This window comes from Chiloscyllium plagiosum, unplaced genomic scaffold, assembly GCF_037043375.1.
Source record: "Chiloscyllium plagiosum isolate Xiang-an unplaced genomic scaffold, Cpla_swu_hap1 HiC_scaffold_19, whole genome shotgun sequence".
Taxonomy (NCBI): domain Eukaryota; kingdom Metazoa; phylum Chordata; class Chondrichthyes; order Orectolobiformes; family Hemiscylliidae; genus Chiloscyllium; species Chiloscyllium plagiosum.
In genome coordinates, this window is record NW_028270157.1 from 49,884,615 (window position 1) to 49,901,998 (window position 17,384).

Sequence of the window (17,384 nt, forward strand, 5' to 3'; positions counted from 1 at the left end):
TTTCGACGCCACTAAACTCCTTCAGCTGCTGCCAAAAACAACAATACTCTCTGCCACTAGATGGAGTCTGATCACAAACCAGGAAGACGACTGAATGTGCTTCACCAGCATTACTGGCATTCCAATTCACACTCAGTTCTTACATCTAAAAATTTTATTCTAAAAGCTATTCCCTTCAAGAATGTACCAGCTCAACTTTTTTTGGACAGGAAGCGTACAATGGAATCTATATTAAGTTTATCCATTGTCATGAGAAAATCTGATTTGCTTCACTGTTTTCCCTTAAACGTTGGACTTGTCAACAATGCAAGTAGAACCTTAAATGAGGAATCAGTGTGTGTAACTTTGCCACAATTTCACTGGTACTGTAACTTTGAGAGCAAAGTGGGGATTTGTGGAGGAAAAAAAGAAAAATTGTCAAAGTCTGAAAAACAAAATCTACGGAAGAAAACAAGGTGGGGAGCCGGGAGAGCAGAAGGTTACACTCAAAAGAAAATGTGGTGCAACTTGAGCCACAACTATCAAGAACAAGAGCAGCAAATGCATGCTAACACCACCAAATGAACTTCCACTCCAAGCTGTACAAAATCCTGCACCACATTTTAACAGAACTGCGACTGCACCTAGATCACGTGAACTGCAGCAATTCAAGACAACTGCTCACCATCTTCTGAATGGCAGTGGGATGGACAGTAAATGTTGACCTCACCAAAACCAACCACCCCACATCTAACAGTACCTAGGAATCATACTTCACAGGACATGTCAAAAGGATGAGAGTAGTTTTCAACTATGCTGCCATGTTTAACTCTACAATCCTTCCTTTCAAAGCTCACATTAACATTATCAAACTTCCAACATGAATGTTGTCATTACTACAATCTTTTAGGAGAGATTACAGCTTTGACAAAAAAAATCTGAATTCACGTAACACCTTCCATAATCACAGCACACCCTAAAGTGCTTTAGAATCAATTTAAGCATAGTCACTGTCGCAACAAAGGCGATATAGCAACCAATTTGCACGCTCCAAGCTCTCACAAACCATGAAGTGAGATAGGCTGAAGCTTAACAGTAAATATTTTAAGGCAATCAAGAAAGAAATTACAGACAGAATTCTGTTATTTTGCCAAAGCTATCCTTGTGTTTATACTTTGTTTAAAACCTATCACTTTCCTGATGATCAAGAAATTTTAAGTTTGATTTGTCCATATTTGATTTAACTTGCATTTTGGGGACAGGATAACTTCCCACTTCAGAAGCGCCAATATTGTAGCTATACTGGAACAGCTTAGCTAGTGGCACAGATTTGATGCAGCTCAAATTTGTCAAAATATAGCCAAGATGTTCTTATATCCTATGGCCTTTGCCACATCTTGATATCTTGTGGAGTGAATCATAGTGGAGACTGGCATCTTCAGTAGTGGTGACTTTGAGAAGATGCCAAGATAGATCATCCAATAAGCATGTCTGTTTGAGGAAACATCTCAGCCTTCTCTTGTACTAAGGTGTTGGGCCCCTATCCCATCAAGCATATGATGTTTGTGGTGTCTTTTTCTGCAGTTAACTTTCAAACTCCCCACCATTAACCAGAATTTGATGTGGATTAATTGTTAGAGGGGGCAAAAATTAGTATTTTTTTCTTTACATTCATTAATTCATTTTTGCCCTTGATTCTTCTAACTAAAGATTTACAATTGGCTTTTTCCACAACATTTTTAAAATTGATGCTCTTGATAACTTTCTCACCAATTTACATGCTTCTGATTTGATTGGTCACTTGACATTTAAGTTCTAACCTGCTATTTTCCAATATCGCTGAACCACAAAAACTGTCAAAGTGGAGGATTACATTTACTTGAATGTAATAAACACAGGACTAAATAGCAAATCTTCTGTGGCCTGATCATGTTGAGACAAAGAGTCTGCTATTTCATACCAGATATTATCAGGACCGGTGGCATAAGTTAGCACTGTTGAAGTTTTAAATATAAAGTATCAAACTGAGTAATAAGCTCAAAAAATAATCACAGCTAATGTGCATTTAATAAATACCTATGCACTTAATTTGATGCTTTTAAAAAAGGTGCAGGACTTGCAAAACGACACAGACAGCAGTAAAGGCAAAGATCTTGGTCCAGAGACAAAAGCAGAAGCAGAAAGAGCTGTTCGAATGTTGGGAGATTTTGGGAAGGAGGTCCTTGGGTATTGGGATAGGAATCTCAAACTTGGTCATTTTATTAAGAATAAAATTGATTTTTAAAAAAAGAGGCAAGTGCAATAAGTGAGATTTGAAATTGAAAAATGAAAGGCGACACAGGGTACAATTTAGAAACAGACTCCATACAGAGCAATGGGGAAGCAGCTGACCACTGATGGCCATACAGCATCAATGACTTGGGAGGAAGCTGAGATTCCTTACAGTGCGCAAGCAGGCGATTTGGCCCATTGAGATCACACAATCTCTCCAAAGAGCATCACAGCCAGACCCTGTAATCTTACATTTCCCATGGCTTAATCACCTAGCCTGCATATTCCTGGACACTATGGGCAATTTAGCATGGCCAATCCACCTAACCTGCACACCTTTGGATTGTAGGAGGAAATTGAACCACGAAGAGGCAATCCACACAGTCACCCAAGAATGGAACTGAATCCAAGTCCCTGGCACTGAACAGCAGCAGTGCTAACCACTGAGCCACCATGCTACGCTAAAATTCTTGGTAAATAAAGAAGGGAATTTTCACGTGCTGACGTACATGAGATATGCGTGATTTTGTTTCCAATTCATTCATGGGATGCGGTGTCACTGGCTGGACCAGCATTTACTGCCCATCCTTAGTTACGTTCAATATGGTGGTGGTGAGCTGACTTCTTGATCTGCAGCAGTCCATTTGGTGAAGGCATGGGAACAACACGGTACAGATCAAGTTCCAGGATTTTGACCTTGTGGCAGTGAAGAAACGGCAATATATTTCTAAATCAAGATGGTAGATGGTTTGGAAGGCAATTTGCACATGTTAGTGCTCCCATGTATCTAATGGCCATGTACCATGAGATCGCACTGGTCTAAGGTTTGGAAGGTTCTGACTAAGCAGTCGTGATGAATTTCTGCAGTGCTCCTTGTAGGTGCACTGCTACAACTGAACAACACGTCAGGGAAATAAATATTTACTGATATGGTGCCAAGTGGGCTGCTTTCTGAATGGTGTCAAGCTTCGAGTGTTGTTGGAGATACATATTATTCTTCCACATGATTGATTTGTGCTTTCTAGATGAACAGGCTTTGGGGGTCAGGAGAGGACATACTCACTGCAGGATTCCCAGAAACTGACCTCCATTGTAGTCACAGTATTTATATGGCTAGTTCAGCTTAAGCTTCTGAACACTGCCTGCAACAGTAGTGAACTAGCCTTCATTAAGGGAATTTAAATGGTCACTGGATAAACATATGGATCATAATGGAATAGTATAAGGTTAGATGGGCTTCAGCTTGGTTTCACAGGTCAATGCAACATCAAGGGCCGAAGTGTCTGTAATGTTCTATATCTAACACTTTACAAAATGCGACTTTTACACTATGCTAAGTACATGCAAGCAATCAATAGAATTATACTCCACACAGTTGTATTTGAAGGAAATAACATACCTCTTCGGCGACAGTTTACTAAGCTAAATAAAAGTTGATGTGTAAATAAGCAAAGACTCCAACAGCTCGACATAGGAAAATCTTGATAACTGTGGACAAAGATTACCTGACAATAAATGCTGATAGATAATTTTAATTTATGATAATTCACAGCCTCGTTACCGCTCAGGTCAACCGCTCTAATGTTGCCTGCTGGCTTCAGACTTCACAACCTGCAAAACTTTAAGCTCATCCAAGCCTTTTCCATGTCCTAATTTGTATCAAGTCCCATTCACCTTGCTCACGGATTCACAATGTCTCCCTTGTCAAGTGTCCTAAATTGGAGGTTCGCATGCAAACCAAGCACAGTAGGCCTCAGATATGACATGCTCATGAGCAAAGAAGAAAATTCAGGTCCAGCACACTTAACGGTGTAAAAAAGCATTGCCTACAATGCCAATATGTAAATGCATTCCTAAAATTCCTCAAAAAACCAGATGCTCTTACCCCCCACTAGTGACAGCCATTATGTCACCTATCTAGCTCTGAATTCTTTGACAAAACCTGTTAAAATCTTCAAGATGCGAGTCACCTGCCCAACACTGCTCGCATCAGAACATTAAACTATACTTCAGAGTCTTATGGCAAAAAAGCAAGGGTACAACTAGAACAAGAAAGAAAAGCAAAGAAAGGGGGACAAGACAACAAGAACAATTCAACAAAATTGAAAACAGGATAAACCATCTGGCGTCGTCTCAGGCACCGGAAAAGACAACAACAGAAATAGCCCTCTTGACCCTAAACGTCCTCCTTAACATTCGGGGTCTAGTGCCAATTATGGGAGAGCTGTCTCACAGACTCGTCAAGCAACAGCCTGACAGTGCTACTGACCAGACCAAACCTCCTCAAAGTATTCAGAAGGTAGTCTAGACCCTAATGATTTCTTATTTTGAAGGTAAATGTAAGTGTTGTATTCCAGATGTAATTGATCAAACTACTGGATTTAAAGTAAAACACACTTTATTCATCCAGTGCAGTTAAAATACAGACAAACAAAGGAAGGAATTGGAATAACCTCTCTTGGAAAATGTAACAGAATAATAATTCAGCAACTATTGCTAATTAATTGTTCCAATGCAACAACATCCCAGAAACACACCCTTAACAAAAGACAAATTCAGAATATAGATGTCTCACATGCAACTCCCACAGCAGGCAGCGAATCCCCAGCTTTTGGCTGTAACTGAATAAGTAAAAGCTATTATTTCTCAAAGACCCCAACAGCAACTGCTGAAAGCTAACAAAAAATCCTGGTTCTGAGTGAGCTTGACCTCACACACTCAACCTGCTTCTAATGTTCCAACGTTAAAAAAGCTCAAGGCCTCACAAACTATTTACTTCACAGACTTTCCCAATAGACTGCTCAATACCAGCCTTAAAACCTCAAAAACAAACAGAACAAAATAACGTCAAAGCCACGGCATTGTCACAACAGTTATTCATGGAATCATACCTTAATGTAAAGATCTAGTTTACTTATCTTGTTCATGCCCTCATGATTTTTATAAAGACCATCACCATCCCTGGTGAAGTCCTGTCCCACAAGCAGGACACACCCAGCAGAGGTGACAGCACAGTAGTGTACATTCGGGAGGGAGTTGCTCTGCAACTCCTCAACATTGACTCCAGACCCCATGAGGTCTCATGGCTTCAGGTTAAACATGGGCAAGGAAACCTGCAATTTTTGAGAAGATTTGTAGCTCAGGTTGAGGTTCAGATTGTAAGCTTGCTCGCTGAGCTGGTAGGTTTGTTCAGACATTTCGTCATCAAGCTAAGTAAACATCAGTGAGCCACCATTGAAGCGCTGCTGTTCTGTCCCACTTTCTATAGGTGTCTTGGTCTGTTAAGGAGGTGATATCATTTCCGGTTCTTTTTCTCAGAGGTTGGTAAATGGTCCAAATCAGTGTGTTTATTGATGGAATTCCAGTTTGAATGCCAGGTCCCTAGGAATTCCTATGCATGTCTGTTTAGCCTGTCCTAGGTTGGATGCGTTCTCTCAGTCAAAGTGGTGCCCTCCTTCGTCTGTGTGTAAGGATACCAGTGATAGTGGTTCATGTCTTTTGGTAGCGAGTTGGTGCTTGTGTACCCTGGTGGCTACTTTTTTGCCTGTCTCTCCGATGTAGTATTTGTTGCAGTCCTTGCAAGGTATTTTGCATATGACATTCAATTTGTTGGTTGGTGTTGCAGGGTTCTTTAGGTTCATCAGTAGCTGTTTGTGTGTTGGTACATTTGTGGGTTACCATGTTGCCAAGGGGTCAGAGTAGTCTGTAGTCATCTCAGAGATGTCTTTGATAGATGGTAGCGTGGCTAGACTCACTGGGTACATTGTATCTTCTTGTTTGGGTTTGTTTTTAAAAATCTGTGGACTGTTTATCAGGTACGCATTGTTCTTGAATATGCTGTATCGACTTTTTCTTCTGCTGCTCATAGTTCCTTTATGCACTCAGAGGGACATGAACAAGTAGACAAGATCTTTCCCCTGGGTTAGCAGAGTCCAGAAAAGGGCGTAGATTTGGAGTGAGGGGAAAGATTTAAAAAAAGGGACCTGATCAGCATGGACAAGTTGGCCCGAATAGTCTGTTTCCTACATCTCAATGACTCAGACTAATGGTTGATAGCTTCAACCTTACCAAATAATTACACCCATATTTTAAAATGTACATTTAACATTTACTGTACAGTCAAAATCCAGACTGAAAGAGAGAGGTCAAAACTACAGTGACGGTAATAAAAGTGTAGTATTGCAATTATTTTCCTTCTGGAAAGCCTGATCACTGGCTGAAAATAACATTTTTTGTCACAATGTACTTACGAGCAGAATCTCACAAGATCTCACGAAAAGTAATTAGAGTCATAGAGATGAACTCGCACGGAAACAGACCCTCTGTCCAACGCGTCCATGCCGACCAGATAGCAGAAATTATTCTAGTCCCATTTACAAGCATTTGACCCTTATCCCTCCAAACCCTTCCTATTCATACACCCATGCAGATGTCCTTTAAAAGTCTTAATTGTATCAGCCTTCACCACTTCCTCTGGCAACTCATTCCATTGATGCACCATTGTGTGAGAAAAATTGCCCCTTAGGTCTCTTTTATATCTTTCCCCTCTCACCCTGAACCTATGCTGCTTTGGACTCCCCAGGGAAAAGACCTTGGTTATTCACTCTATCCAAGCCCTTCATGATTTTAAAAATCTCTACGGTCACCCCTCAGCCTCCAATGCTCTAGAGGAAAAAAAAAACACAGCCTAATCAGCCTTTCCCTGTAGCTCAAACTCTTCAACTCAGGCAGCATCCTTGTAAATCTTTTCTGAACCCTCCCAAATTTAACAACATCCTTCCTATATCAAGGAGACCAGAAATGAACACAATATTCCAAAAGTGGCCTAACCAATGTTCTGTACAGCCACAAATCATGACCTCCCAACTCCCGTATTCAAATGCACTGAACAATAAAGGTAAGCATACCAAACATCATCTTCACTATCCTACCGTGGTGTTTTATAAATTGTGTATCCTGTCACAGTTCTCCATCCTACTTGCATTTATATAAAAACACTCATGTCATGCAATGTACCACAGAAGTTTAGAAATGTAATTGTCTGATCAACATTTGTTTTATACAAGTAGCTGAACAGCAATTAAACTCCATGAACACAAGTAACAGTAATTTAGTGGCAACTGGAATCGGTGGCCTTAAAAGGATCAAGCAACATAATATATTATTATGCATCACATGCCACAACATTCCTGTCCTTATAAAACAACCAACCCAGAACAGATAATAATTCTGTCCATAACCTGGTTCCCAAGAAACAGAAGCCAAAACGTACTTCAGCATTATTCACTTTTCCAAATAGGCCAATTACTACACACTTAGGTCAATGTCTCTCACCACATATTCAGTTACAGGTAGTTCTTCTATAAGATGAAGAATGCGTTGTTGTGCAAACCCACATGACAGCGGAATGGCCTGTACACAGCATCCTCTAATCCATCACAAGAAATATTATGAGAAAAAAGGTAGTGCTTGCATCATAAATATCAGAGAGCACTACTTTTCAAGGAAGGAGGGAGGGACAAAGTATTGAGCTACAGGTAGTATGTAGGGCTTTTGTTGCATAGTGGTAACGACCCTAACTGAGTTACGAGACCTAGTTTCAAGTCCCACCTGTTTTACAGTTGTGTAATAACAACATCTTTGAACAGGTTGGTTCAACATATCAAGACTCACTTCAGGCATTCAGAAAACGTTAGAATCTTTGGTTAAGGAAATATAGTATGCTTAGAACAAGTGAACATGGTTTTTTACTAAAGGGAAGTCCTCTTTGTCAAATTTAGAGTTCTTTGATGATTTAACTACTCCAGAAGATACAGGGAAACTGATAGATGCTAATATCTATTTTTCAAAAGGCAGTCATAACATATTATGTACAAAGTATAACTATCTCCACATCTACCCCTGTCAATTCCCCTGAATAATCTAAGTTTCAATAAGGTCAACTCTCATTCTTTTATATTCCAAGTACAGGCCCAGCTTATTCAACTTCTCCTTGTAACAGAGGCCTTCCATATCTGGAATTAGTCTTGTGAACCTTCTCTTTGATTTATTTTTGTCGCATATACCTAGGTACAGTGAAAAGCTTGCTTTGCATGTATTACAAATAAATCATAACATACAAAGTGTATCATGGTAATAGATCAGAGTGAAGAATATGATGTTACAGTTGCAGAGAAGGTGCGTAAAGAGCAGGATCAACATTCAAATTTTAAATTTAAAGGTCCATTCACAAGTCTAACACTAGGAAAGTAGTTGCTCTTGAATCAGTTGGTATGTGTTTAAGCTTTTGAAAACACTGCATGACAGAAAAGATTGAAAGAGATTTTAACTGGGGTGAGGAGAATCTTTCATAATAGTGTTTGCCTTTGAGGCAGTGAGAAGTATAGTGAACACGGCCCAGTCCATCTGTTGACAACTCTGTAGTTTCCTAGCGTCCCGCACAGAGCTATTGCCATGCCAAGCCATGATGTTGCCGGATAGAATGCTTTCTATGTGCATCTACAAAAATTGCGAAGTGTCTTGACGGGCATGCCAAATTCTCTTCGCCTCCTGCGAAAGTAGAGGCATTGGTTTGCTTTCTTGACCACCACGTCAACATGGGTGGACCAGGACAGATTGTTGATCATCATTTCTAGGAACTTGGCACTCTCGACCATCTCCACCTCAGCATCATTGAAGGATACAGGGGCGTGCCCTCCACCGTGCTGCTTAAAGTTAATGATAAGCTCTTCCATTTTGATGACATGAGACAGATTGTTATCTTCACACCATGAAACCAAGCACACACTTTCCTGTGCTCTGACTTGGCATTGGTTGAGGTCTGGCCTACAACGGTCATGTCAGCAAACTTGCAGATGGAGTTAGGACAGAACTTGGCTACACAGTCATGAGTGCAAAGGGAGCATAGTCAGAGGCTGAGTACGCAGCCTTACAGGGCACCACTGTTGAGGATTACCGCAGAGGTGTTGTTACTAATTCTCACTGATTGCGGTCTATGAGGCAGGACTCAGTTTGGAGATTAGTTTGGTTGGAATTATGGCATTGAAGGTGGAGCTGTAGACAAGTAGGAGCCTGACGTAGCTATTGTTATCCAAATGTTCCAGGAATGAGCATACGACCAGGGAGGTGCCGTGGATCTGCTGCAACGGTAGACGAATTGCAAGGGACCAAAGGCAGGCTGGGAGGTGAGAGTTCATATAAGCAGTGACTAACTTCCTGAAGCACTTCATAATTATGGGGATCAGTCACCAGAAGGTAGCCATGAGGCATGCTGCATGAATTTTTTTTGGCACCAGGATAATGGTGGTCTTCTTGAAGCAGGTGGGGATTTCAGATCGTATTAAGCAATGTCTAAAGATGTCAGCAAATACTCCCACCAACTAGTGCCCACAGGAGTGCATGACCGGGGACTCCTCCCGGGTCAGTCACTTTGCAAGGGTTCACACTCAAAAACAGATCCGATGCCTGCAGTGGTGACAGACAATAAGTGCATCTGAGGCTATTGGGGAAAGTGACAGCGTTTCACTGATCTTCTGTTCAAAACGAGCATAAAATGCTTTGGGCGCATCAGAGAGGGAAGTATTTATGTCCGCTATTCTGTTCAGCTTTACTTTGTAAGGACTGCCTCTCATGCCAGTTCATCTTTCCGTGGATAAGGGGTGCAAAACTATTCATAACATTCCAGCTAAAACGTCCCTTTTATACTCCATCCCTTTAAAATTAAAGTCAAAATTCCATTTGCTTTCCCTATTACCCACTTGTGTTTACTCACTGAGCTCTTCATAATTTATGCACAAGGACTTCCAAATCCCTATTTTGTAGCTTTCTGTAGTCTTTCTTCCCTTAAGTAATATCCAGTTCCGCTATTCTTTCTGCCAAATAGAAGAACCTTATTTTCCCACATCTGCCAAGTTTGTGCCTACTCACTTCACCTGTCGATATCCTTCTGCAGACTCTATCACCCTCACCACTTGCTGTCCCAACAACTTTTGTATCATTCACAAATCTAGCTATAGTACTATGTTCACTTTTCTCGAAGTCATTAATATATATCGTAAATAATTGGAGGTCCCAGCACAGATCCCTACGGCACTCTACAGACTACCACCTAAAAACACTCCTCCTAGCTGATGACGCAAAGCTAAGTGACTTATGTGTTTTTTTAATTTGGGGGGGGCGCGGCGGCATGAACATAGAGGCAAAGTGGATATAGACTGATATAGCAAGTAACCATTAAAGTGGCAGATGGAGTATAATGTAGAGAAGCGTCAGATTATTTGCCTTAGTTTTAATAATAGATCAATAGAATTTATTTTTTTAAAAAGTTTGAAAACTTTAAAGCGTTATGTCCAAAGCCACAAGAACCAAAATTAACATGCAAGTGCAGCATGTCCCCTTCATATAAAAAGGTACTGGAGTGCAGGAACAAAGTCACTTCTAAAACTACAGGATTTTGTTGAGATATCTGGAGTACCATATGTACATTTGGTCTCTATACTGTCATAAAATTCACTTAACGTGGTCCAGCGAAGGTTCACTACTCTGGTCACTCGGATGATAGCATTGTTTTATAACAAAAGGTTGAATAAATTGGGCTCCAATCCACATTCCCCCTGCTTTGCGAAGTCAGTGCCACCTTAGCAGGAGCCATACCGAAGAACAAGAACTGCAACTGTTCATGGGCATCAGCGGTGGCAATTCCCTGGGCCACACTGAGGTGGAGCTCTTTGCTGACATGGTTCCAAAAACTGCTGAAAATTTCTCTGCACTGGAGAAGGGGTTTGGTGACAAGAACTCAATATACCACAATCATTCCCCAATTCATGAGCTTTACAAACCATGATGACACTGGTGGGAAGTCCATTCCTGGTGTGAAGTTTGCTGATGAGAATTTCCAATTCAAGCAAACAGGACCTGGTATCCTGTTTATGGCCAATGCCTTGCCAAATACAAATAGACACCATTACTTTATATGTACAGTTGCGTGTTTAGATGGAAAGTATATTGTATTCGGCAAAGTTAAAAAAGGGCTACGCTACCGTGCAGAAGAAGATGGCAAAATTCACAATACAGTTTGCATTGTTAAATGTGGACAATGCAAATAAAATTTGGACAGTTTAAAACTTGATTACTTGAAATTCTACAAAACAAAGGCCTATATTCTCTGGAATTTGGAAAAATAAGTAACACTCTCAATGAGACAAACTAGATTATAAAAGAGTCTAACAGAATAAATGCTCAGATTGTTTCAGTTGGAGAATTTAAAACATTGGGGCAGAGTCTGATCCGATCAAGTAGCCAATCATTTAGGACTGAGATAAAGATAAGTTACAAAAGGTTGCAAATCTATAGTAGGTTTCCACCTCAGTTGTAGATCTCCCATGCTGACTATATTTAAGGCTGGGATCAATTGGCATGCTCTACACAGAGGGTGTTACCTCTCAACTACCAGTAAAGTAACAATTTCTCACACAAACATATGAGCTGGAAGACATTCAGCTCTTAAGAGCCTGCTCTGCCACAAGATCACGGCTGACCCAGTTGTGACCTCAGCTTCATATTCCCACTATCTGCTGCTAATCAAAGCTCCCTTGTTAGTCAAGAATCTATCAACCTCCATCTTAGAAATATGTAATAACCATAGCTCCATTGCTCCCTGGGAAAAGTTCAACAGCTTAAAGCTCAAAATTTCCCCTCATTTCAGTCTCAAAAAGAAGATTCTTTTCACCCCAAAAACTGTTTCCTACATTTATATTTTAAGAGTGCTGACTTGGTCACCTGGTGTGAATGAAGTTACATATCCAGTCTTGCCGGGTTCTTCCAAAGTTTTTGGCCTTCCTCAAACGTTCCTCAAATACGAATCAAAAGTTTGCAGGTGCAAGTGTCACTCCAGAGATGACTTCTGCAGTGCTGCAAATTGGGAGTGATCACCTTTTGAACAAGGCATCAAACAGAGGCTTTCTGGTAGAAGGTGATTGTAAAACATCACATGCCACCACTTGCATTCGAAAATGAGATCTCTCTCCAGTGTTCTGGTAAATATTTTTCTTTCAACATTACTAAAACAAATCATCTGGCCTTTACATTATCACATTTCTTTAAACACACAAAAAAAGAACTTTTTTTTGCCGTTATACATGTATTATAATAAAATATAAAACTTACTTAGAAACACAAATATACATAAATTCTATGGCATGGTTTATCAAAAAGGTTTCACAGCTGAAACAATACAATCAAGTATCCAATGAAGGAGAAAGTGGGGGCACGCATGGCATGGTGTTGGGGGCAGGGAAATGATGCTGTTCAGCATTCATGGTCAAAGGTATCAATATTGAAGACCCATACCAAATCAGAACAAGTTGGAAAGAAAAATCAAGCAGCAGGTTTTAATGGAACACAAGCTGTCAGTGCCTTCAGAAGCAAACCCTCTTTAAAACTGAAAAAAAGTTTCACATTTTTGAATTATGCTTCTATTTAGCAAGTGTTAGTGAATTAAATTGCCACCTTTTAGGTTTAAAGTCTGCCCTTCACATCACTTCTTTTGGAATCACAGAATTGATATGGTGCAGGAAGAGGCCACTCAGCTCATATCAAACTATCCTTTGGTAGTTAAATTCCTTTGAAAGGCAGACACTAATGCAACAAGGATTTAAATGAAGTGGTCAATTTTCCAAATGAACACAAACATACCTACAACAAAAGTAGGCAACTTACCTGTAATTCACACCAAGCTACCTCCACTGTCGTTTCTGTGTCTAGACCTTTATAGACGGTTTTGAAAGATCCTCTCCCAATTTCGATATCAAACTTCAAAAACCTCCCATCAGGAGAGGTTGCCACAGCCTTGGTCTCTATTTCTTCATTATCTTCCTGCGCCTTCCTCTCTTGATTTTTTGCCTCTTCCGCTTCTTTGCTCTCTGAACTGTCATCATCGTTAACTTTCAACTCTGTCTCCTCTTTAATTGGAACAGTCTTTTGCTTTTTTCTGTCTTTGCCACTACTGCTCGTGGTCCCCGCGTGGTTGCAAACATCGGCATCGGGCGAACGGATGGTGGCCCTAGGTCGTTCATCCCCAATTCCAGCGACTGTGCTTCCGTCTTTCGTATTGCCATCAATGCACTTTTCACATTTTTCTCCGGCAAATACAGGAATTGCCACAGTGACAGAATCAACTGTCGTTGCTTGTACTGGAGGTTGCGCTTCGTTATTATTAGTAATACTGCTTATTAATGTAGCTGCACTATCCGATTCGGGTGGCGAAACGATAATGCATGTCTTACTGGGCAGATGGTCCAACGCTGTAACGTTGGAATCACAGATTACACTCCTCCTGATAAAACGTTGGTGCTCTGCTTTGCTGTCCTTATCCATAGTATGTCGCCGCCTCCTGAGAGCCTTAAACTCTTCTTTTTTCCTTAAACTTACTCCAAAACGCTCCCCTATCGTCGTATCCGAACTGGAATTGGTACCATTTTTAGGGGCGCGCAGTAAAGACCCAACATTGTCTGCGTTTTCCGACATTGCTACAAAACTTCAATTCTCAAAAGGCTTCAAATAAAAAAGGTTTTTCTCCAAACAAGATGTCAACGCGAAGCACACAGCCAGTCGAATGTTTGAAATGGAAAAAAAAGTACCAAGTACGCGTAGAGACAAATGCAAACCGATTTTCTTTAAAGGAGTCAAAATAAATCCATGCTATGTTTGTGCAAAGGGTCGGGTCCATGGAACTGAAGCGTTCCGGTACGAAAAGTGAGATACGCAATATTGTCTAACTCAATCAGTTGCAACGCAGCGACATAAACATGGACCATCTGATGTGATCCATCCATCCTTAATTAAAAACTTCGAACAATTTTCATCCAGTCTTCACTTCGCAAAGGGACGATAAAGAAATTTAAAATGAAAACGAAAATCAAACCTATATAAACAAGGCCAAAATAGTTCCTTGTTCCCGAATGAGCTCCAAAAATAATATACTTAAAAACGTCCAGAACAAAAAAAAAGGTCAATCAACGCAACAATCCCTTTCAGCGATGCTGCTAGTTTCTGTTCTCTCAACAGAACAATTCCACTGTTATGGAAATACGTCGTTTTTTTTAAGCACAGATAATATACAACGCAACGACTGTCCCGCCGATGCCATAAGGTTCTGCTCTTCCAAGCTTTCAAAATGGATGCGATGCCTATGGTTTAAAAAAAGTCAGCAAAATTCAAATAAGCAACTGAAGTCCAGGCTGCCAGATGGACTAGGCCAGGATGCTGCAACAATAGAAAACCCCAGGGTAAGGTCGAACTGCCGGGGGAGAGGCTCACTGCAGAGCTATCCATATACGTAACATCCCGGCTTCTTCCTTTTACACTGGAATCGAGTTTTCAAGTAAAAAATATCTCTAACGGGTTTCCTTTACGAACAACGATCGTGGATGCAAGCCCGAGCCCCCCACGCAGAAAAGAGAAGTGGGGGGAGGGGGCAAAGCGAGTAAATCAAGCGAATCTCTCAGCTCGAAAATAGACACGTTCCTCCTCCCAACTGTAAATGGCGGACACACTGCCTTTCGCTCACTTACTGGCACTTACCAAGAAGCTAAGCGCTCGAGCTCAAGGTAACCCATTCACATGCGCAACGTCCACCGCACAGCCGGTTGGGAAGTGTAGTTTTTCCATTACAATTAATGGCGTTGGCGTGCCACACGATTTGAAACACGCAGAAAAAATGAACTACAGTTCCCATCGTGCTACGAGAACATTTCGGTTGGTTGGCGTTTATTTACTCCACCCACTTCGCGTCACGGCGGGCACGTTAGGCCGAGCACGTGATATGGACAATAGGAGGACGGAAAAGTCCGGGGTACCCAGGGAGGCGATGGGGATGGTTTTGGATGCTTGGGTCATCGAAGGGGAAGGTATATTTTTGGAAATGTCCATTGATCTTCTCCAACTTCACTTTCCTTCTGAAATACACAGTACTTAAATTAATGAATCGTATATCATGACGTGGTAGATTCTCTCCTGGACAGTGATTCTTCAAACAAAATAAAATGAAATAAAACCTCCGTAAATAATTCGAGTTGACTGTTCCAAAACAAATATACATCTGAAATAACATATAATGTAATGGCAGGGCTCAGAATTTAGAATGAGAATAAATCTGATCAAGCATTCTGAGTGCATAAAATTTATCAGAATTAATTTCTGTTTGTTCAGGGACACGTTAGGCCTCGTTATAGCCACCACACTGGATATTGCACCATCACAGTGAAGAAAGTGAAATACCTATTTCTCTCGTTCATTTTCGTCCAACTACAATGATTTCTTCTGTTAGCTTAAATGGTTTCGGTAACCAGCAGCAATGCATGACGATGGACTAGTTCTTGAAGGCAAACACTATACATGCAATGTAAATGTACACTAAGGCATTGCAATGAGAACAAAAGGACCTTTTTTAAAAAAAAATCTACTGATCTGCTTCAGTTCTAAACCTAGTTAAAAGAGTATGTCAATGGCTTTGTGCCAGGCCAATATTTTAGATAGAAAAATTGAAAATAGCAGCAGGAATAGGTTGTTGGGCCCTTCGAACCTACTCTGCTGTTTAATATGATCATGGCTGATCATCCAAATCAATACCCTATTCCTGCTTTCTTATACACAAAATTCCACAGGCTATGTGAGGAAATTTCTCCTCATCTCAGTCCTAAATGGCTAATCCTATATACTTAGACTGTCACCCCTGGTTCAGGATTCTCCAGATGTTGGAAATCTTTTTATCATTTACTCTTGGGATATGGATATTACCAGCTGGCCAGCATTTATTGCCCATCCTAGTTGCCCTTGAGAAAGAATGATGCGCTGCCTTCTTGAACCGCTGCAGTTCACATGTGGTAGGTTGGCCAGGGAGGGAAGACAATGATTTTAAACCAGCAACAGTGAAGGAATGGTAATATGTTTCTAACTCAGGATGCTGAGTTGTTCGGAGGGGAACTTACAGGTGACACTGTTACAATATATCTGGTACCCTATATAGAAGATGTATCTAGATGGAAGTGATTGCGGTTTGGAAGGCACTGTCTAAAGATTTTTGGTCAATTTCTGCAGTAGATAGCACACACTGATGCTGTGAATGTCAGTTGTGGAGGCAGTGGATGCTTGTGGATGTGGTCCCAATCAAGTGGGTGCTTTGTCATGGATGGTGTCAAGGTTCTTGAGTGTTGGAGCTGGATCCATCAGGTAAGTGGGGACTATTCCATCACACTCATGACTTGTGGTTTGTAGATGGTGGATAGGCGTTTGGGAGTCAGGTGGTGAGTTACTCACCACAGTTATAGCCTCTAACCTGCTCTTGTAGCCACTGTGTTTGTGTGGCAAATTCAGGTCTACTTCCAGTCAACGGTAACCCCAGGAATGTTGGATTGCGGGGAATTAGTTCAGTGATGGTAACACCATTGAACATCAAGGGGCAATGGTTAGATGATCACTTATTGGAAATGGCCATTGTCTGGCATTTGATTAGTGCAAATGTAACTTGCCACTTGTCAGCCCAAGCCTGGACATTGTCCAGATCTTGTAGAATTTGAGCATGGACTGCTTCTGTATCTGAGCAATCGTGAATGGTGCTGAATATTGTGCAACCACCAGCAAACATTCCCGCTCTGACCTTATGATGCAGAGAAGATAATTGATGAAGTAACTGAAGATGGTTAAGTCTAGGACTACCTTAAGCATTTCATGCAGATATGTCCTGCAAATGAGATGACTGATCTCCAACAATTGCTTTTTATCATTTACATGGATGATTTGGATGTGAACATAGGAGGTATAGTTAGCAAATTTGCAGATGACACTTAAATTGGAGGTGTAGTGGATGGCAAAGAAGGTTACCTCAGAGTACAACGGTATTTTAATCAGAGGGGCCAATGTGCTGAGAAGTGACAGAGGATGTTTAATTTAGATAAATGTGAGGTGCTGCATTTGGAAAAGCAAATCTTAGCAGGACTTATACACTTACTGGTAAGGTCCTGGGGAATGTTGCTGAACAAAGAGACCTTGGAGTGCAGGTTCATAGCTCCATGAAAGTGGAGTCGCAGGTAGATAGGATAGTGAAGGTGGCATTTGGTATGCTTTCCTTTATTGGTCAG

General features: G+C 40.9%; 1 protein-coding gene across 5 annotated transcripts in view; it reads right to left on the bottom strand.

Annotated features, from left to right (window-relative positions):
• LOC122559582 (serine/threonine-protein kinase WNK1) overlaps window positions 1–14,839 on the bottom strand; it is a 153,396-nt gene extending 138,557 nt beyond the window's left edge. For 3 of the 5 annotated variants that reach the window (XM_043709299.2, XM_043709300.2, XM_043709298.2), the window contains exon 1: window positions 12,967–14,823. In XM_043709299.2, coding sequence (XP_043565234.1) covers window positions 12,967–13,773 — 807 coding nt within the window. In that variant the 5' untranslated portion in view covers window positions 13,774–14,823. Of the gene's footprint in view, window positions 1–12,966 lie in introns of all 5 variants that reach the window. The other 2 variants (XM_087997339.1, XM_087997340.1) reach the window with 2 other exon arrangements.
• Between the last annotated feature and the right edge of the window lie 2,545 nt (window positions 14,840–17,384).